Raw genomic sequence first — 23,118 nt, 5'->3', positions numbered from 1 at the left:
CGGCACTAGGTGAAAACTCGAAAAAGCTCCTTCCGCGTTTAGTTTGCAAGTTCTCTCCCCACTGGTTTAAGGGGTTTTCCTCCGAGCCCTTCGGTTTCCCCTTCCCTAAAAACTTGCCGAGGTTAGCGGTAATAGTTAGTGCAGGGAGCTGTTTGCTGGCGTGGCATGAAAGGCTTGCCACCACCCTCCTACACATTGTAACCCGGCCATCTGTTCAAAGGCATTATAAGTCACTAGATGACTTGGGCCTAAGGTGGCGCCTTAGATATTAGCCTAGCTGATTATTATTATAGCGCAAAGTTAAGTTTAAATTATCTTACTTATGCTTGAACAATTACGTTGAGATTATGTTTGTGCCATCTAGGAGCAACAAACACAAGGAGAACGCAGCTAGCCTTTAAACACGCTAACGAAGGGTTGTGTACGAATTTCATTGGTTGCGTTTTCCTTGTGTTGTGTTGGTTGCTCCTAGGTGCCATGAAAATTACAAATCGTCGCTACAATTAATCACGCATGAAGGAGGCGGGATGATCTATTCATTTTACCATAAGTAACATAATACCTTTAAATATGACACTGGAAGCCTTGCTTATGTATTTTTTCTTACTACATCCTTTCTTCGCCAAAGATAAAAAAAGACTAGCAACGTTGTAACTCGGAAGTTTAACAATTTAATTTTAATTTAGTTTATTACTCGAAGATCTATTTGATCCGAGTTTCGCGTTTTTTACTCGAAGACCTATTGGGTACGAGTTAGTAGTAAGTTTTTTAATTTCTTCAAATTTGTTTAGGATTTAGCTATATTATCCCTTTTAATTATGGACTAATCTACTTTTTCGCGTATTTTATCATCCTTCTCACAGTCCATAGGTGGTTTCTTCTAACTTAACAATCCTTGTGATTTCAATTTTTCTATTGTTCATCCAAAAGGAGTCAGAGTTCAAATTCAGCCAATCATAAAGAACTCCGAAAAAATTAGTCTAATGCGTAACCATAGTTTTGTCTACGAGCACGCGACGAAAAGGAAATTAGCACGCCATATTCCCGAAATATCACGTTAACGGAAGTTGGGTTTAGATTAGTTCATGGCGTGGCTACCGTATGGCGCTATTTCGAAAATAATTTGCTTCACTGTGAAGAAAGGATGCAGTAAAAGATTTTACCAATGTCATACTTAGGGGTATTATGTTACTTTTACTCCTATACCGAAATTCGAAATATATTTCGCCAATAATACGAATATAATCAGCTAGGCACCACCATAGGCTTAAGTCATCAAGCGACTTTTAAAGCCATTAATTCAGGTAGCCGGGTTACAATGCGCAGGAGGGTGGTGGCAAGCCCTTCATGCCCCGCGAGCCAACAGCTCCCTACACTAACTAATACCGTTAACCTCAACACGTTTTAATGGAAGGGGAAACCAGTGGGGAGAGAACTTGAAAACTCAACGCCGAAGGAATGGTTCCAAGTTTTCACCCAGTGCCACAAGCTAGGATCGAACTCGGCTCCTCTTGCTGCGAGGCGAAAGCGCTAACCACCCCACCATCTGAACAACCAAATCTTTAAAAATCACGATTATTAAATAACACAATGAAATGGCAACTGGCAAAAATAACAATAGGCGATATGTAATTTGAGGAATTGAATAATACCAGGAATACCTTCAATTTGCGTATCTATCGAGGAACGATATAAACACAAAGGGAGCCCGCTATTAGCATCCAACAGAACGCGATACAAATTGATGCAAATGAGCCTTATCGAAATCGAACAGATAGTCGGCAAGCGGGATCTCGCGAAGAATAGGAAGGCGCCATCTATGGGACGCGGGGGGAAGGAAACCCCGCTATTTACCAAACTTCAACAAATAGTCGTTAATTACAATTTGTAAGGGTGCGTTTCATAATGGATCTAAAACGGCCAGCGATAGGAACATACACTCCGTCGCCGTTCGATCCAATTTAATTGCGAGATAAACAGGCAATTAGGCCTCCCGTAGCGTCGTTCCTAGTTTCTAGAACTTGGCCCTAAGCCCGCGTGAAATCGCGAAGCCTTTGTCTCGTATATCTATCCAATAATTCAAACACATACCAATTTCGTGATGTGGCCGATCCACTAGGTCTTATCGAGAGGATTAACGTTATCCGCTCGACGCTACTCCCTAACATAGTTTTATCTCTACCGCGTGACTTACGTTAAAACGGCTAGTAAAAGGCGGAGGTCTAACGCTCCGGAGTCGCGGATCACCGGGAAAATCGTATCGGGAGACTTCGAACAGTTGATTATAAGTCAAATAATAGTTCCCGTCCAAAATAGTTTAGCAATTAGGCCAACGCAATGAGATATCCCAATTAGATAGTGACACTTCACTTCATTATTAAATGGAACTATTTCTCAAAACGATCGTATCAAAGGCGCAAAACTCTAGTAGGTCAAAAATAGACGAAAACGCCTGTAGAAGTGTTCTACACGTTTAGCTTTGTCGTCCGTCACGTAAGCCGACTACCAGGATTCATAAGAGTTTTCACTAGGGCAAAAACGCCACAACGGTGAGAGTCGACGCAAAAATATTGCATTAGGCCTAACGGGAATTTTTCGCGTCGACGTTCACCGTTTTGCCCTAATGAAAACCAGCCTTTACGCTTCTAGAACCAAGAAGAGCATTATCATTAATCAAAACATTTAAACAGTTTAATACTATCAAGCGCTAAAGTTGGATCAACCCTTCGTAAACCCTGGAGAATTATTTCGATGAACCTTCCCCTTAATAAACAGTTAAAATTCCCGATACGGACCTAAATTACAGCCGAGCTAACCGTCACGGGGGGTGCCAGAGTCAAAGGCGTGGTGCCAGAACCAGCTCACCCTCCGTTGTGAAAAATGCTCTCCAGTAAAGTGTTTAAAAGGGCGTAAAAGGGTTTTTTTGGGAATAAAAACTTGGCTCCAGATTAGAGAATGATGATAATAATAATGGTTATAGTGAAAGAGTTGAGAAGCCAAGGGTAGATGAAAAAATCCCATTCGAAAGCGCGTGACGCTGGGCTGAGCTCCACGCCTCATTGACGCCTCAGATTAAGCGGCGCTAAACGCGCTGATGGAATATATGTATATACTTTGACTCGACTGTTTCGCGGATGGAGAAAAAATAATTTAATGAGCTTGGAAAAGTGTATATTTTTAAAACACTGACTAAAAATCTTCTCTCTTCACTTTGATTTTTTTAATTTTCTACTAAGACCCAGATAAAATTGTGTGTAACTTATTCATCTACCATATCCCATAGAAAAATCTATTTTAAATTAATTACGTTAAATATATACGTGTATAGTTCTGATAGACGGTTTTTACAATTTTTCACCGACTTTTTTGGACCATTTTTAGATATATTTCCTGATCTTCTTTATGGCCGAATTTAGGTAATTATTTACATTTTACTATAAACGTTATATTTTAACTACAAAAACGTAGGATTTTCAATAAAATATCAAAGAACCAAAGTAAAATAACTTCATAAAATGTGTAAAATAAATTTGAATTTCATGCGAGGCGAAAGTGCTACCACTCCACGAGTCAGTAAATTATTCATCTCCAATCTCACATAGAAAGGTTTATTTTAAATTAATAGCGTTAACGTCTCAACGTTAATTATATACAGGTTTAGTTCTGATAGAGGATTTGTACAATTTTTCACCGACTTTTCCCTTTTTTTCTTGACCATATTTAGAGATATTTCCTGATCTTTTTTATGGCCAAATTTAGGTAACTTTTTACTTTGAATTTTAGTATAAATGTTATATTTTAACTACAAAAACGTTGGATTTTCAATAAAATATCAAATAACGAAAGTAAAATTAATTTCATAAAATATGTAAAATAAATTTAAATTTCATGCCTTTCCTGACTATTTTCTAACAAATTCTTTAAATTCCACGTTTTCCGGCCTTGGACTAACATTTTTCTACTTCTTTTTTTTCTAATAATGACATTTATTTACAAATTCTTAAATTTCCCTGTTTTGCCGACCTATCTTCCACTTTTTTAATTAATAAATTTATTTTTTCCCGAAACATCCCAGTCTTAAACGTTTCCCTACTTTTTGGTTTTAAATTCATAATTTCCCTGTTTTCCGTTTTCCAGACCTATCCCGGACATTATTATTAAATTTCCCTGTTTTCCCAACTGATTTTTTTAATTATATAACCTTTGTTTTACAGACCGATCAGTCTTTTTTTAATCATATAACTTCCCTGTTTTCCAGACGTTTCCCGATTTTTGGGTTTTAAATCCTTAAATTTCCTTGTTTTCCCGAAATTTATCCCTTTTCCTTGATTTTTAGGCCAATTTCTAAATCCCCAGACTTCTTCCTGGTATTCCCCTTTTGCCTAACGTGTGGCAAACTTGCGACAAAATAATAATTTTTCCAAAAAAATACGTGGTAGATTAAGTTTGATAGCTCGACTTTTAAATAAACGAAAATGAAAAGACTTACTGGAACGCATTCACACCGGACACAGTAAAGGACACCGAATGGTGGACCCAGGTCTGGGAGCCATCTGTCCTCCAATTCGTAAGTCTGATTGCCGAATCGACAGTCTGAAAATACATAAGAAAATTTATTAGGAACCCATTACAAAAAGATAACCAAAATTACTATCAATAATTTGGACAAAACACTGAACAGAACATAACAATAAAAATTTTGATTTATGAGAAAATAGCATTACTTAACGCATGCTACGGTGGTGCAATGGGTATTATTCTAGCTGCTAATTATTTTTATTAACATAACGTAACTGAACACTAAAATAACTGCAAATTTGAAAACTATTTCATTATGAAAACCTCAGGATATCATCTGTCAAACTAATGGACCCGTATCATGAGGAAAAACTCCATTCACGGAAATTACATCGCCTTTGCTCCTATCGAGAGAATCGCCAAATATTTCCACTCAAATGAAGTGCGTAATGAAGTGCGTAATGAAGTCAGATGAAAAGCCAAAAATATTAGGCCTCCCTAGTTTAATATTTGGGTGGAAATATTTCCAATATCGACCACCATGACGCTACAAGCGCTGCTACTCTAAAGGGATTAAGCTTGATTCGGGTCCAGTAGTTTATTTGTCAACCTCATTTGAAAGACATCGCAAATCCGCCTGACAAATTCTCATCCCTGAAACTGCCATGAAATAAACAAGGAGGAGACAAGGTTTTAATTGAAACAGCCTATTCATACCCCCCTCGATACAAAATTCTTCTACTAACGACGTCACCTATATATTTAATAGCCTATCGGAGTGGGTCCCGTCAAGGAGAAATAACAGAAAAAATCGGCAATCAAATAACAAAATCTTTCATCCCACGCGGACAATTTTAATACGTTAAAATGCGGAGGTCCTTAATAATTAATTGAAATATTTCGGCGTATCAATTGCCGAAATATAAGCTCACCCACTTCTCTGTCGACCGAAATAATCGGCCTGTTTGGCGTGTTTATATAATTAATTAATTCTTCGTAGTTATTCCAAATATTTAAGAAACGGTATCTCCCGCTGTCGGAGCTTTAAACGTATTCACCTTTTCTGGTTTTTAAATTATTTAAAGTGCATCCTATTTTTAGTCAGTGACGTGCCAGTTGGAAAAAAAATATGATTCTTAAAAACGGGGAAGCTTACTGCGCGTGGAATTTTTACGGCTTGCGTGGATAATTAATTCACTTGCTTTTTCGAATCGAGTAATTCTAGTTTCGTTGGGCGTTTTAAGTATTAGAAAATTGGTTAAGCGGATAATTAAAATACTTTATACGATAATTATAGTTTTGAACCAATTTTAGTATTAAAGTGATTAAAACCATGACCTAAGAATTAAAAATTGTCACATTCGTATCAAAAATAATCTTGTAACTTTAACGTTAACTTTGTTTCGAGTATTTTGTGATATTTCTTGTTTTATAACTATTTTACCATACTGACTATAGATTTCGCGATTTTAAGAGCATTGTAACTTGTTTTCACAAAATATTTCGATTTAAAAATACCGTAAAAATTCGATTTTATTTGTTAATAAAAATTTTAAGTAACTTAAAATTTTTTATTATTTTCGTAAGTAATTAGAAATTATTTATGAATTCTTTTAAACATTTAAAACGTGTATATGTTTTATATTTGTGATTGCCAATTGCAATTTTTTTAAACTCAGGTAACACTATTATAATATAATTAATTATATTAAGTTGTATATTTATTATTACGAACACATGTGTAATAAATTTCTAATGATACACGTACGTCTATTTAAATAGTTTCAGGATTTCCGTCAAATTAATTTCAATTAAATTATATTCACTTCGATAGAATTTCAACTGTAATAAATATCGCTTGGGTTCACTTTTCGTTAATTCCGTTTCGCTGCGTTTATCGTCCGTCCACAAATTGCCTCTCGAGTCAAAAATTAAAAGGGTCAGTCAAAAGTACGAAAGCCGATTTTAATTGCGTTAAACAAACAAAATCGTTTTGCCTAGCTAAGCCAGATCTAATAAACAGTTATTATTAAAGCTCGTGGTGACCGGAGTTTTTGGGTTAGATAGTCCAAATACAGGACGGCTCCCCTATTTTAATTTTGTGGATTCTGGAGTCCCTAAGAATTTTTTGCGTTTCTGGAGCCCCTAAGAATTTTTTGCGTTTCTGGAGCCCCTAAGAATTTTTTGCGTTTCTGGAGCCCCTAAGAATTTTTTGCGTTTCTGGAGCCCCTAAGAATTTTTTGCGTTTCTGGAGCCCCTAAGAATTTTTTGCGTTTCTGGAGCCCCTAAGAATTTTTTGCGTTTCTGGAGCCCCTAAGAATTTTTTGGGTTTCTGGAGCCCCTAAGAATTTTTTGGGTTTCTGGAGCCCCTAAGAATTTTTTGGGTTTCTGGAGCCCCTAAGAATTTTTTGGATTTCTGGGGTCTTATTTTAATTTTCTGATATTTGGGGCCCATAACTGAATATGGTGAAACATACTTAAATTTCAATTTTGATGTCCCCTGTAATAATTGTCGAGAAAACCGTAAAGAAATTAGTTAGAAGTTAGCCCCTAAAATGTTTTGGAGGCCCCTTAAAAAATTTCTGGATTCACCATAACCTATCTTGCCTACTCCCTGGCGCCGCCACTGAGAACAGAGGTGCCCAAGTTTCCAATTCTCAAGACGGCCATTTTGAAGGTAGAGATCGTTCTTATTATTCTTGTAATGTTTTAGCCTGCTTAGAACAACACTCGACTACAGCGCTGTGGTGGCGGCTTTTGGAAACTTGTCTACTCAAACAAAACTACCAGATAAAACTTAGCTTTAAATGTAGGCCTAGAGTAGAGTAGAGTAGAGTAGGTATATTTTAGACCTCCGCCACAAGAGATCGCCTCGTCTCGCGTTGTCAGTTGAAAAGGCGGGTTTAACAAATGTGCCGTTTCTAATTTATTTGGTCTTCGGTTTTGTTAAGCGTTGATTAAAGCAATTCGGAAATTTAGCTTAAGCTTACTAACAACAGCGCGTCAAACTTTGAATTAAAAGACTCTTATTCTTACTGATACAAAGGCTTTCTTAACGCGATACCGATCAGGAAAATAAAACTACCTTCAAAACGGTCGAGATTGCGTATAATCGAAAACTAATTCATCGTTACGGCGGCGGACACGGGCGCTTTGCTAATTTCCCGTCCACAAAAGCCCGGATATTAAACTACGACAAAAATGAAAGTTGCGAAACGCGTTGCATTAACGATTCATTAAAGGGAAAGGCAGATTATTAGAATTATAAAAATACATACGAAAATCAAAGGTCTTTCCTGATTGCAAAATTTATACCGCTATAGGAAGTTCCGCAAAGATTCTAGGATATGATATTCAGTTTATTATTATTAGTTGAAATAACCATAGAGTTATTGAGCTATTGTATAGATCGAGAGATTTTAACAGCCGATCAATGCGAAAAGTTACTACACTTAGATCTTAGTTGTTACTACACTTAGATCTTAGTTGTTACTACACTTAGATCTTAGTTGTTACTACACTTAGATCTTAGTTGTTACTACACTTAGATCTTAGTTGTTACTACACTTAGATCTTAGTTGTTACTACACTTAGATCTTAGTTGTTACTACACTTAGATCTTAGTTGTTACTACACTTAGATCTTAGTTGTTACTACACTTAGATCTTAGTTGTTACTACACTTAGATCTTAGTTGTTACTACACTTAGATCTTAGTTGTTACTACACTTAGATCTTAGTTGTTACTACACTTAGATCTTAGTTGTTACTACACTTAGATCTTAGTTGTTACTACACTTAGATCTTAGTTGTTACTACACTTAGATCTTAGTTGTTACTACACTTAGATCTTAGTTGTTACTACACTTAGATCTTAGTTGTTACTACACTTAGATCTTAGTTGTTACTACACTTAGATCTTAGTTGTTACTACACTTAGATCTTAGTTGTTACTACACTTAGATCTTAGTTGTTACTACACTTAGATCTTAGTTGTTACTACACTTAGATCTTAGTTGTTACTACACTTAGATCTTAGTTGTTACTACACTTAGATCTTAGTTGTTACTACACTTAGATCTTAGTTGTTACTACACTTAGATCTTAGTTGTTACTACACTTAGATCTTAGTTGTTACTACACTTAGATCTTAGTTGTTACTACACTTAGATCTTAGTTGTTACTACACTTAGATCTTAGTTGTTACTACACTTAGATCTTAGTTGTTACTACACTTAGATCTTAGTTGTTACTACACTTAGATCTTAGTTGTTACTACACTTAGATCTTAGTTGTTACTACACTTAGATCTTAGTTGTTACTACACTTAGATCTTAGTTGTTACTACACTTAGATCTTAGTTGTTACTACACTTAGATCTTAGTTGTTACTACACTTAGATCTTAGTTGTTACTACACTTAGATCTTAGTTGTTACTACACTTAGATCTTAGTTGTTACTACACTTAGATCTTAGTTGTTACTACACTTAGATCTTAGTTGTTACTACACTTAGATCTTAGTTGTTACTACACTTAGATCTTAGTTGTTACTACACTTAGATCTTTGTTAAATATCGACGAAGCTTATTAAATTTCGAAAAACCATTTATTTACAGTCGATTTGATAAGATACTACACTTCGATCTTAGCTAAGTGGTTCACGCTGCTTTCTTTGTATTCGAAATTGCAGGGCTGTCACATTTTTTTCACAATCAAATTCCCCGACTTTTCCAGGTTTTCCCTGGCCATCTCCAGAGATTTTCCCTGACTTTTGTATTTTTGTAACCTACATTTTAACCGAAATTAAATTACCTGACATTTCCCCGATTTTTAGATAATTTTTAAATTTCCCTGACTTTTCCCCGATTTCAAATTTCAAATTCCCCGACTTTCCCCGATTCTTAGATTATTTTAAAAATTCCCTTACTTTCCCCGATTTCTATACCCATATTCAAATTCCCAGACTTTTCCCCGATTTTTATACCCATATTCAAATTCCCCGACTTTCCCAGATTTTTATACCCATATTCAAATTCCCTGACTTTTGCAGGAATTCCAGGTTTTCCAGGTACCGTGGCAACCCTGAATTATTTATAATATACTAATTTTGATAAAATACGCGAATAGATAGAATAATCCATATTAAAAATTGACAAAAAAGGTAAACTCTAAACAAATTTGAAGAAACTAAAATACTTACAAATAAATCGTACCAATAGGTCTTCGAGCAAACACAGGCGTGAATCTCGGACCAAATAAGATCTTAAGAGTAAAAAACTAAACCAAACTAAACAAAAATAAATGAAATAAAATAAAATAGCCAGAAATTCCAACGGTAGACCGGTTTCGTCCTATTTGGGACTCATCAGTACAGTGCGGGAAATCTGGGTTGCGACTATAACACCGAATAGAGAAACTAAGCCTAAGCTTTAAAAACTTCAAAACGCGTTGCGTAGCAACGGAAAGCCGAAATGAGAGTAATGGTGGATAATAATATATATAAACCCGTTGCTATGCAACGCGTTTGGAGTTCCAAATAGGACGAAACTGGGCTATCATTGGAATTTGACTATTTTAGTTAGTTTTATTTAATTTTTTACTCGAAGATCTATTTAGTCTGAAATTCACGTCTTTATTTTGGCTCGAAGACCTATTGGTACGAGCTATTTGTAAGTATTTTAATTTCTTCAAATTTCTTTTAGGGATTAGCTTTTGTCCCTTATAATTATGGACTATTCTACCTCTATTCGCATATTTTTTCCCTCTTTACACTGCAGTCTATAGGTGTTTCTTATTAACTTAATTTTGGTAGGCTTTTCTGGAAAGAACTCAATTCCGATCTCCTAAAGCATTAAATTTATTTAACAAGGACCTCGTAATTTAAAGACCGAAAAAGGCGTCGTGTGAAAATCCATTTAAAAGTCAATTAGCTCTTCTTAGTCCGAAGCTCGGGAGCACGCTAGTAAAATTCAGATTTTGTTTAACCGAACGTAACGGCATTTAGTTTATGGAAAACGGCGTTATCAAAAATAAATTCGTTAACCTACCAATATTAGTAAATTAATAAAACAAATTTCGCCGAAAATAGGCCACTGGAATTTTCCAATACTATACCCTGTAAAACTATTTTCTCTGTAAAACTATAAAATGTTTTTCAAGTAATAAAAAAGCTTTTGAATTGAATTGAATATTATTAATTATAAGATTAAATTTAATATTATTATATTAATAAAACAAATTTCGCCGACAATAGGCCCCTGGAATTTCCCATTGCAATAATGACTCGCTATTTTTAATTTTTATTTTTTTGGTTTCCAAGAAAAATACTCTGGTTCTTTATGATTAAAAAATAGCGCTTCTTACGCTTATTAGCCGGCTTGTAACTTTCATTATACGAACGACTTAGGCCTGGTTCACACGGCACCAATTTTCCGTGACCGCTCGTTTTTCTCATTGCGCCGCTTGGTCTTCAACGGCGGTATAATAAAAATATAAATTACAACACTAAAAGTGTACTGATATAAATATTAAAAAATGTGAATCGGTTTAAAATTTAAAAAGTTGATAAATGACTGGTTAATTGAATTTGGAATTTGTGAGTTATATAATTTTATGGATTTCTGATTATGACCATCTATATTCTGTTTCTCTCCCCTACTAAAATTTCAAATGTTTATTTTAAAAATGTAAAATTGTTATTTTTTTTTTTTTTAATGGGGAGATGCATAAAGTTTGTCTATAATTGTAATATTATATAAAGCATGTATAACAATATATATATTTCAACGGAAAATAATTTCGTTGTCGTGTGAACTAGGCTTCATCAAAAAAAAACCTAAGAACCTCTGGTTAAAAATATTTTTGTCTCCACCAGTAGCAAAAAAAGAAAGTAGACGGGTCACGTGACCGTAAGCTTTATTGGCGCGTCGAAAGTAAAGTGACGTCACCGGTGATGAGGTGGGCGTTGCCTGTTGGCGACGGCCACGAATTGATAATGACGAGGGGCACCGCTAAAAATGTGACGTCACAAACGGAAATAGGGGGGAGACTAAGACTAAGGCAACGCGAATGTTGGGGAGGGGGGGGGAATTCTGTAAATATATAGATGACGCAATTCGGGTACAGGAGTCGAGAGAGAAAATATTTAGAATTGGAAATTAATTCTCGTTTTAAAGGCCTTGGGAATTTTTTTATCGTGGCATGATATGTATACATTGCATTCGTCAAAGGACAAAGTCTCCTCACGCTTAATGAAGTTAAGTTCGGGATTTGTGACCGTGTAGATTGCGGCTTTTCTTTGGAACCATAATTGGCTACCGAAATGAAATTTAAAATTTAGAGTAATTTCTCTAATATTTACGAATTATATGAAATCTTGAGAAACATTTTAGCGAATATTTACAACTCTAAGGTTTTGAAAATTAAATTACATTTCAACGCGTTTTAAATCGAATTATTTCCAAGGACTCAGTCTTATTTTTAAAATTGTTGTAATTTTCAAGTTAGTTTTGATCGTAAGATAGGCTGATTAAAATGGGTTAGAGATTTAAATTGTTGGAATACCCCGCGGGAACAACATTAATACGTATTTCGGGAGTTAAATTTCCTTACATTTGCTCTTATCGAATCGAAGTCATACGGAATATATAAATTTATAGAAATTAAAATTAAAAATTCACGTTTTAAAGCTACGTTAATTTTACTATCGCTAAAGGAACCTGGATTCTAAAATTATATCCAAGTAAATATAGTGGCGGTGGAAGAAAAATATTTGTATTTGTATGGCATATTTGCTACTGATTTTCATTACAATACATCTTGTTATAAATTCCTAGCTTTCACAAAGGCTACATAGCGCTACTTCAGTAGGACTCGCAATCTTATTTATGCTTTGGTTTTAAAAATTATGTTTGTGCTCAATCCAATTTGTTTTGTATTTTCCTATAAAGTCGGTTCTGAAAATATAGTAAGTCCATAAGTTAACTATTTACAAAAAAAAACAATGAGATATAGTTAATTAACTATTTATAATGGATTGTATAAAACTATAACCGTTAAATAAGTAGGATTTTGATCAAAAATCTATTTATCCAGACAACTAGGTTGGCAGGTTTACCAGATAATCCTTTCACGAGCCTCCTTTGTTCATGAAAAATCGGTCCAAACCTATGCCTATTTATACACAAAAGTGAATAACCACATAAGTAGTATTTTATTGAATGGTCTATAGAAGTGCTTGGCAATTAGCAAGTCTATTTCACTATTGAATTAAATCAATTTCTTAATATATATTATTATATTTGTATAATATTATTATTTTTTTCGAGGGTTTCGGAAAATTATAGACCGAAATGTGATTTACGAATTTTTCGATGGGCAACTTGGGGAGTACAAATACATTGATTGTACCCCGGTCGGAAATCTAGGAGGGTACAATGTACTCCTGTAAACACCTATTCCGCCGCCACTGAGTAAATATAGCGAGAAGAAGCATTCGACTAAAAACACTTTTTCCTCGACGGCCTCTCATCCGGACGACAAAAATAGTAAAAACGATTTCACAAAAACATCCGCCGACTTTTTACGCAAAAACAGATACGAAGAGAAGAAAATTCTTCTTTTCGGCGCGCCAACGACGACCTATTTCGGTTTCCTTTCTGCCGGCGCATCGCGTAAAAGAACTCCCTTAATCTAAAACTATCAGTCTCTCACACTCCAAAAAATTCCTTCTATTCCAGTCCAAATACGAAAAGCCTTTAGAAAACCTTAAGCGGGCCTGTCCCGAATCTCCCTATTGCCTCATTTCAGTTTCTACTACCCCAAGACCCCCAAGGCCCTTAAGGCCCCCAAGCCCATTGATCGACTCAAATTACGTTTCACCAGAAGTAGAAAATCTCTATTTTCAGAGAAGTAACACTTTTAAAATAACGTATACGTACAACAGCGGATGGGTACACCCAGGGTGACCGCGGAATATATTAAAATCCTATAAAGGAATTACAGGAAATTTATCAGTGAAATATAGGAAAATATAGGAAATTTATCAGTGAAATATAGGAAAATATAGGAAATTTATCAGTGAAATATAGGAAAATATAGGAAGAAAATTGGGTGGGGGGAGCAAAAATCGGAGAAAATTAATTATACAATAAAAAAACGGTTGTCAAAATTATTTAAAGGGGTATAAACTTTATTTTAAAGTTGATAACCGAAAAAATAAATTAAAAGTAGGAAATTATAAGCAGACGACGAAGCTGACGCTCGAGGCTCAAAAGAGATAATTGAACTGTCTGAACAGGGTAGGAAATGAGGGTTTTCTAAAAATATAAAGCGTATCAATATACAAGCAGATGATAGAAATAGTAAAACTATCTGCGAACAGTGTTGGAAATAAGCATCTTTAAAAACTAGGACGTTTTAAAGACTTCTAAGGGTAAAATTTCAACTATTTTAATTTCGTCAGACTTTTGAGTTAAAATATAATGTGTCATAGTAAATATAATGCAACAATAGGAGAAAATAGGAAGGACGATAAATTATAGGATCAAATAGGAAATATAGGAACTGTTGTAACCCTAATCACGGCTCAAAAATTACCTCGTGTATTATTCATCCTGATGATGTAAAATTATTAATGCTATACTGAGTAGTTATTTATAAAGCATATTTTTAGATGTATACTTAAAGATGAATTTTTTCGACGTTACAAATACACTGAATCCAATAAAAATTAAGTCTATTTCTAATTGTTTTACATCTAGAAAACCACTATTTTAACTGAGAAAAACAAGTATTAAATTGCTATTGCAATTTATTTGATAATTTTGCTTCCGCGTTGAGTTTGCAAGTCTTCTCCCCACTGGTTAGAGGGGTTTCGCGTGGCATGAAGGGCTTTCCACCACCCTGATAAGCATTTAAAGGCATTAATAATAATTATAATAATCGGCTAGGTTAATCACCCAAGGCACCACCTTAGGCCTAAGTCATCAAGCGACTTTTAAAGCAATTAATTAATGTGTCCGGATTACAATGCGTAGGAGGGTGGTGGCAAGCCCTACAAGCCACGCGAGCCAACAGCTCCCTACACTAACTATTACCGTTAACCTCAACAAGTGTTTATGGAAGGGGAAACTGAAGAGCTCGGGGAAAAACGCCCCAAACCAGGGGAGACAGAACTTGATTTGGGCCTAAGGTGGTGCCTTGGGTATTAACCTAGATTATTATTATTTATTAAGTAACTGATGCACAATTTTCATATTTTAGTAGTACAAGTCGTAATTTTTGAGCCATAATTCGGTGTTGGTCGGGAAATTAGCACGGACCATTGAAAACTGTCTCAAGCCTTCCATTTTTGCGGCCTAGATGAACGTGGCGATACTTTTGGGCCCAGCTAGACCGATATGAATGGCAGACGACCTTGAACGAAGACTCGACTGAACAAGTACAATAATTAACCACGACCTATCGTCGCTCCGGAAACCTAGGCAGACTGTACCCATCGCACCTTCAATGAAAGTAGCAATTAAGGGTAGACTAATGCCCTCGCATCCTCCTCATTAGGTTTCGTATAACAACAAAAAAAAAAGACCCGGCCAAGCCAACCCCAGCACTATAGCCTCAATTAAAAATATTGCGAAATGAAAGACATTTCATTCAACGAACGTAACGGTCTACGACAGAGTTGTCAGTCCTAGGTCGTGTGTCGCAACCACAAAGCGAGGGTGAGCTAATGAAGGACGCTAGATGGAAAGTGGTAAATGAATGAACGTAGGAGGGCCTATAATGCCACTTCCTGGTCTAGCGACTACTTTACGACTCTGGGTTAAAAGGTTGGGTAAATTCGGGACCAATTTCAAATAAGCTCCTCCCCATCCGTCACGTGAATCAGACGTACCTTCCGGTTTCGCGAAATAAGCTCCACCCTCGAAGTTGAAAACGATTCTGGGACCTTTTAAGATCTTAAAGGAAATATAACCTTTCACCTCGCAGCAACAGGAACCGGGTTCGATCCCAGCTTGTGGCACTGGCAAGGGCGTAGGAACCAGGGGAGGGGGCAAGGGGTGCAATTCCCCTCCCTATAATTTTACTGGGAGGGGCAACTAATGTTATTGCCCCCTCCAACGTTTTGGTCAGTTGAAATATTCGCAAGGCTCAAATTATCATTTTAAAAGCATATAAAGCTTATAGAACCTCAACTGTTTAAATTTCAGTCTTTTCCCGACAATGTATTTAGTAGACAAATGTACAAATGCATTCGGAGAAGCTACACTCCATTAAAAATTCAAAACCATACTCCAGACCACTTTTGGTTTCACTTTGCCCCCTCCAACTTCTAGAAGGTTCCTACGCCCCTGCACTGCACTGGGTGAAAACTTCTATCTCCCCACTGGTTCTTCGTTTTCCCCTTCACATAAAAACTTGAGGCTATCGTTAATAGTAAGCGTAGGGATCTGTTGGTTCGCGTGGCATGAAGGGCTGGCCCCCACCCTCCTACGCATTGTTACTCAGCCACCTGATTAAAGGCTTTAAAAGTCGCTCGTTGACTTGGGCCTAAGGTAATTCCTTGGGTATTAGCCTAGCTGATTATATCTTGCGAAACTCAAAGATTGTTGTCTCAAGAAAATCATATTTATTAATTATCGATTAATTAAAATGAGTTTTAAAAACCCATACGCATTAGGTTATATTTTATATCAGCTAAATAACTTAAATTTAAAAGCATAGACCGTGGAGGAAATTTATAAGGAGAACCAACTCATTCAACATCTCGGCGCTGGCAATACAATTTTATAAGCGAGATAACGAGGGGGTAACCTACTCGTTAATACCATCATCGCGAAACGTCCATAGAGGGCGAAAGAGTCGCTTTTCAAAAATCGCCTTTAATAGCTCAAAGGTTGAGTGGGCTCTCGGTATTTCATCCATTCGCAAGCCCTTAAATGCAATTAAAATTGCCGATGTCTTTGAAAACATCAAAAGATTTTTCGGCTTTATTCCATTCACCAAAGGCAGTCTCCGAAACCTCCGCAATAGGAGATTGTAATTGCAGCCTAGCCTGGGGATGGGGGGAATAATTCCTTAAAATTCCTGGAGAGGCTATATATCCTTTAAAGGGATCAAAGAGCAGTAGATCAATAGCGTTAGACAATTTCAGATTTCGTAAAATTTATTTCTTTACCAGTTGAGTACTAAACCTTTTAAGGGTACTACGGGGTATATATTCGTTTGTTACTAATAAATATCAAGAATATGCGCTACAGTAAAACCGCGAGTATGCGCGATTGTAAAACCGCGAGTATGCGCGATTGTAAAACCGCGAGTATGCGCGATTGTAAAACCGCGAGTATGCGCGATTGTAAAACCGCGAGTATGCGCGATTGTAAAACCGCGAGTATGCGCGATTGTAAAACCGCGAGTATGCGCGATTGTAAAACCGCGAGTATGCGCGATTGTAAAACCGCGAGTATGCGCGATTGTAAAACCGCGAGTATGCGCGATTGTAAAACCGCGAGTATGCGCGATTGTAAAACCGCGAGTATGCGCGATTGTAAAACCGCGAGTATGCGCGATTGTAAAACCGCGAGTATGTGCGATTGTAAAACCGCGAGTATGTGCGATTGTAAAACCGCGAGTATGTGCGATTGTAAAACCGCGAGTATGTGCGATTGTAAAACCGCGAGTATGTGCGACTGTAAAACCGCGAGACAGATATTGTTCTTGTAAGACGTATATTATATTTTTCGTGTTAGACTCCAATTCAATTCAATTATTTTATTAATATTTTCAGGTTTTTTTAACAGGTTTTTTCACGTGTATACTAACCATCTCTAGTTTTAATAGGAAATAGTTAATTAGCTAAAACATCCGAAATAACACAACACTATCTTTATATTATACCTTTACTAACTAATCCATAAAAAATCAATCAAACGCTAGTAGACCCACAAGCCACGTTTGATTCATACATAGAACAACCATACCATTTAAAAACAATAACAAAAAGTTAATCTACTACCCAAGGAACCATCCAGCCTTGTTAATGGTTACCAGGTTACAACGCGTAGAAGGGTGGTGGATAGCCCGTCATACCAGCTCCTAATACTAACTATTACCGTTAACCTCAGCAAGTTTTTTTGGAAAGGGGAAACCTGTTTTTTAAATAAAGAAATTGTGAATTTTAAAACCGTTTTAAGTCTCTTTTCATTTAGTTTTTCACAATGTGCTTCTCTTCACTTCCGTGAGGAGATAACTTGCAAACTCAACGCGGAAGGAATTTTCACCCAGTGTCACAAGCTAGGATCGAACCCGGCTCTTCTTGCTGCGAGCCGAAAGTGCTAACCATTTTGCCACCCCACTTGCAATTTCATTCAGTGAAGCTTTTATCAAAAAGATAAATCTCTTATTATGACCGGAGAAACTCTTAAAATTAATTATAATCGTGAAACCTTACAATACATTTTAAAAGAGGATTTCGGTATTGAATTCAAGCAAGATAGCGATAAAACAGGGACGGGGAATGTACCGTCTCATTTCCTTCGTTTATCTGAACCAAGTATCTTGTCTCGGATTCACCGGAGCGAATCTAACGATTGTGGGAGGGTTTCCAATTTCACGTCTCTCCCTTCTGCCATTATAAATTCATCGAGATATTTAAATGAGGTTTTCGTTTTACCCTATTTTACTCCCCCAACTTCCTACTCGACGCCCCAACAGAAGCCGACTCTTATTTCATAAATTGTCCTAACGAGTGAGCGAGGTTCATTCGCCATATACGCGACAGTCGCCCTCGCGCGTGTAGAGGAAAATACTGACTGCGCAAGCGCGATATACGTCAGAAGATGTAAAGTGGTCGCTCGCTCCTGTTTTCTCGTAGCGTCTGACGGAGGCACGCGGACGGTCTTCTCTGCGTAGCTTGTGACGTCAAGAGCGCATTTCATCCCACCTTAAATGCGTTTACCCCAATAATCTGACGTAGTACGAGCTAGTGTTGTAAGTCGGAAAAGTTTGCGGAAAATGATCGAGGCCTTTTTTACGGAAAAAATCAAAACGTTTTCATTCCAGGATTAGTCAAATTGTTTGCAAATATAAATAAAGTGGCATTTTCGCCACATTTTTTCGAATCTAAAAGTAAAACTAAACCTCTAGACTAGTTTAATAGTGTTACATTGTTAATCAGTTTAAGGTTTTGTAGTATGTTTACTGATATTACACATTTTATATCGATAAAAAGTTAAAAACATTAAAAACCCTTAAAAAGTAATTTATGTTTAAATTTATTATTTTTCCGATTTGCGGAAAATTTTCTGGCCATTTTTCCGCAAAATTAACAACACTAGTACGAGCCAAACCTAGAGCAGTTTTAAAAAGTTATCTAGAACAGCAACGTGAACTATTGAACCCCTGATGAAAAGATTTCAAGGAGATTTTTTTTAATTGGATTTTTGTTTTAAATATACCCCAGAGAGTAGTTCAGACAAACGGGAAATTTTATCTTTAAAATTGCATACTCCCCAATTGAAAACGAGTTGTTAATGAAACGTTAAAAATGGCGTCACTAAATTGAGAATGCAATCGGTAGATAAGGCTACCTCTTAGCGTCTGGTTACACCCCAGAAAACCGACCTATCGACCCCTGGAGCCCCCACAAAAAAACCCCAACGCCGCTGACGGTGTGTGGCACGATTTCGTCATCGCATTTGCATAAACCAAAATTACCCGACAAAAAATATTATTTATGGCTAATGACGACAACGAATAAAGGTCATAAAGCACAAAAAAATGTTCCCACGGCCCGTTTATTTTGGAAAAAATAATCAGGTGTTACGTCACCTCCGAGAAAAGCTCTTCCCAACGAAGATTACATCTCGGAGTCGTTAAAAACGGAGCGGCCAGTTCTCCAAGACATAATGGTCGAGTGTCTAACCAGTTAAGCACATGCCCACGCAAATATAATGCGTGCAAAACCAGGAGAGGAGCTCGTTTCGGATAACAATGTAATAAAGAGGGACCGGGATATGAGCTCAAAACTGTTTTTAGCTTTCTCTCCCTTTGCGGAGGGGGTGCTCGTAGGGTCCCAAACGGGTACGGTGGCCATCCCCGTTTTTGTTTCGGGGAGTTTCGCCCTCACCCTAAATGTAACTCCTTATCTTCTTCTACCAAACGTTTTGTTCATCCCAAATGGATACAAAAAAGAATGCGATTTTTGGCAATTTTTAAAACAACCCTAACCTCTCGAATCGTGTTGCGGAAACGTATGAAACGGACACGAGTGAAGTAGTTGAAGTAACCTTACATGTTTTCACGTTTGAGAGCCGTACCTTAACTTGTTGAGGTTAACGGTAATAGTTAGTGTAGGGAGCTGTTGTCTCGCAGGGCTTGCCACCACCCTCCTACGCATTATAACCCGGCCACCTGAATTTATGACTTTAAAAGTCGCTCGATGACTTAGGTCTAAGGTGGTGCCTTGGGTATTAGCCTAGCTGATAATTTATTATAGGGCTCGGCGTTCGGATAATAAATTTTACGTTAATTTCTTTTATATCCATATCCGAAAATTATCCAAATAAAAACTTATTTGTTGCATAATAATTCGTATAATAGCCGCGAACAATTTCCATTAATACACAGTTAACCGAATTGTTCATAATTAATCGAAATTTTGGGGGTTAATTTATCCGTTTCCCCGAGCTCTAACATTAAATAAAGTAATGGAAATTATTTAAAAGTGATGATTGAAAATATAAACATATTCAAAATTAAGGCTTTTTTTTCAAATCCCGATAATTTGATAAATTTTTCGAAACGCAATAGGGAACTAACATTCCGTAGCTTTGGTGGTGGTCGCCATGTTGGGTCGAAATTTTTTTCATAGGAAAAAGCATGGGTTATGTCGTGTGACGTAGAACTGTTAGCTCCCTATTGATCGATTCTAAAAGTCAGTGGGTAAAATTTCATCCCCACTATTTCGACATCTCTCCCACTCTCACAAGCTTAAAAGGAGTATGAACTAAATCAAAATATGGTCTGCTAACACGCGCTACGACGTAACTAGCTTCTGTTAAACCTGGTGGCCAAAATGTGAAATTAATTGATTCGTCTTAAACATGGAAGTTCATACTTCAAAAAACCAAATAAATCTCGAAATTATTTAATTGAAAAATATACTTTCATAGACTATAAACGACATAGAAGCTACTAAATAGAATGGTGAAACTGCCCCTTAAACGGAGTAGAGCCCTCCTTGTTGGGTAGGGTGCGCCATAGCTTCTCTCTTTTCTCGCTCATGGCGCTAGTTTAGAAACACCTTATTCTTCTACTAGAGGAAGCGTGCCCGCCCTGAAGAGGTTTTCTCACTTGATACCTTTATTGTTTCATATTTAGTGTTTATTTTTTAAATTGACCCTTAATTAACGTATAAACAACAATATCCGAGCTATAAATTATTTTTTTTCATTATAGTTTTGATATTTATTGAAATATAATTTCTTAATAATGAGGTACGTGGTTTTAGATTCACAAAAGGCGTTCTAGTAGATATGATATACTCCCTTTAAATGTTAATTTCTCCGTAAATAAGAGCAATGATTCATTTGGAGGTGAAACATTCTGTTGCTGTAGGCCAGCTTGTTGCGATAGGGCAGATCCCAATCTCCGTCACCCTAAAAAAACACCTTGGTTTTTACGAGCAGAACGTTATTTCTTTGGGTTCTTTTAGCGCTTATCCGCCGCTTTCACTTTATTATATCGCGCAGTTTCTTTTTATAGAATCTAAACGAGTTTCCCTTCGTGTATTATTATTATTATTATTACTACACTCTACGGAGTTGCTAGCGGAAAACTATTGAAACTCCTTAACATAAAACAACCCTCTGTAGGCATTCCCAAAGCTCACTGGGGACCACTTGGCCGTAGATTTAGCCCCGACCCGCGCCATTGGCGATACAACCAGCTAAGCTCGTAGATTTCCATCTACAAAGTACAAGGTGGATCCGATAAAATGTTATCCCTTTAAGAAGCCAGCCAATATCATTTAAATTTATTTTTTCGTGTTAAAGAGTATATTTTATATTGTAAAATCGTCGTTTATGAAACTTTAAAACCATTTGAATAAATTTTATTTTGCTACGAGGAAGGAATAAAAATTAACTAGTACATTTCTAATATATTGTAGAGGATAGACCAAATTTTTAACTAAAACTAAAATCTTTGGATATGCCAAAGGGAATCCGGTTAAATCTGAATTTAGATTGATCCATACAGTGTATTCTTAAAAGCAAATTGAACATTTTTAGTGTATAACTTCTTATGTGTTTTTAACGTTGCCCTTAAAGAAACATATCTAATAAAATTAACTTTCTACAATCAACATCAAGTATATGACAAGAAGGTCCCACTAATGAATATATATATATTTATTTTTTCCAGCGAAATGCTGCGGTATATGTAATAGGAGATACCTTTTAACTTATTCATTTTAGGTAAAGCTTTAGTGTACAAAAACTAAAGGCTATTTTAGGCAGTACACCAATATTACACTTCGTGTAACCACTTTCTTCCAACCCAACCGAGCCCCAACCCAACCTTATCTAATCTTATTCACCCCGGCTCAACCCAACCTAATCTAATCTTATTCACCCCGGCTCAACCCCAACCTAATCTAATCTTATTCACCCCGGCTCAACCCCAACCTATCACCCCGGCTCAACCCCAACCTAATCTAATCTTATTCACCCCGGCTCAACCCCAACCTAATCTTATCTTTTTCACCACGACTCAACCCCAACCTAATCTAATATTATTCACCCCGGCTCAACCCAAACTAATCTTATCTTTTGCACCCCGGCTCAACCCCAACCTAATCTAATCTTTTGCACCCCGGCTCAACCCCAACCTAATCTAATCTTTTTCACCCCGGCTCAACCCCAACCTAATCTAATCTTTTTCACCCCGGCTCAACCCCAACCTAATCTAATCTTTTTCACCCCGGCTCAACTCAACCTAATCTAATCTCATCGAACCCGGCTCAACCAAACCTACTCTAATCGAACCCGGCTCAACCCAACATAATCTAGTCCAACCCGGGTCAACCCAACATAATCTAGTCCACCCCGGCTCATCTCAACCCAACGTAACATATTCCAACTCAACCCTGAGGCTAACGCAATGTTTTATACTAACCATTAAGCTAAACCAACCTAACCCTTATTCCCTTTTCACCTAAAAACCGGGTTTAGTAAGTAAAAGTTTATTTTATATTTCTGTAAATAAAGTTGACCGAAGCAAGAAAGGACCAAATTAGTAAGTAGCTCATATAAATAAAACTTTCTTTCAAGTCTAAAACTTAAAAGAGTCTAAGCTCAATTTTAAGATCAAGGCTTCAAAAGTCGCTTGATGACTTAGGCCTAAGGTGGTGCCTTGGGTATTAGCCTAGCTGATTATTATTAGTATAACTAACTTAACCAGCGAGAGGGTACGCTGTAGTATTGTCCATCACTCTTTTTTCCTTCGTATACCCGTCTGTACCAAAATTCAAAAACTTCTTAAAAGTTTTTTTAAGTTTTTAAAGTTTTTTTAAAGTTCAAGAAATGATGGAAGGCGAAG

The 23,118-nt window shown here is 36.6% G+C and overlaps 1 protein-coding gene across 3 annotated transcripts in view; it reads right to left on the bottom strand.

Annotated features, from left to right (window-relative positions):
* Positions 1 to 23,118, bottom strand: part of LOC149925079 (dorsal-ventral patterning protein Sog-like) — a 193,349-nt gene that overhangs the window by 118,876 nt on the left and 51,355 nt on the right. For all 3 annotated transcript variants that reach the window (XM_090160406.1, XM_090160407.1, XM_090160408.1), the window contains exon 2: positions 4,490 to 4,593. In XM_090160406.1, the coding sequence (XP_090016532.1) occupies positions 4,490 to 4,593 (104 nt within the window). The remainder of the gene's footprint in view (positions 1 to 4,489; positions 4,594 to 23,118) is intronic.

This window comes from Leiobunum rupestre, chromosome 10 (assembly GCF_980474605.1).
Source record: "Leiobunum rupestre chromosome 10, qqLeiRupe1.1.hap1, whole genome shotgun sequence".
In the NCBI taxonomy this organism is placed as follows: Eukaryota; Metazoa; Arthropoda; class Arachnida; order Opiliones; family Sclerosomatidae; genus Leiobunum; species Leiobunum rupestre.
The sequence above is the reverse complement of the archived record's forward strand: the minus strand, read 5'-3'. Positions and strand labels throughout refer to the sequence as shown.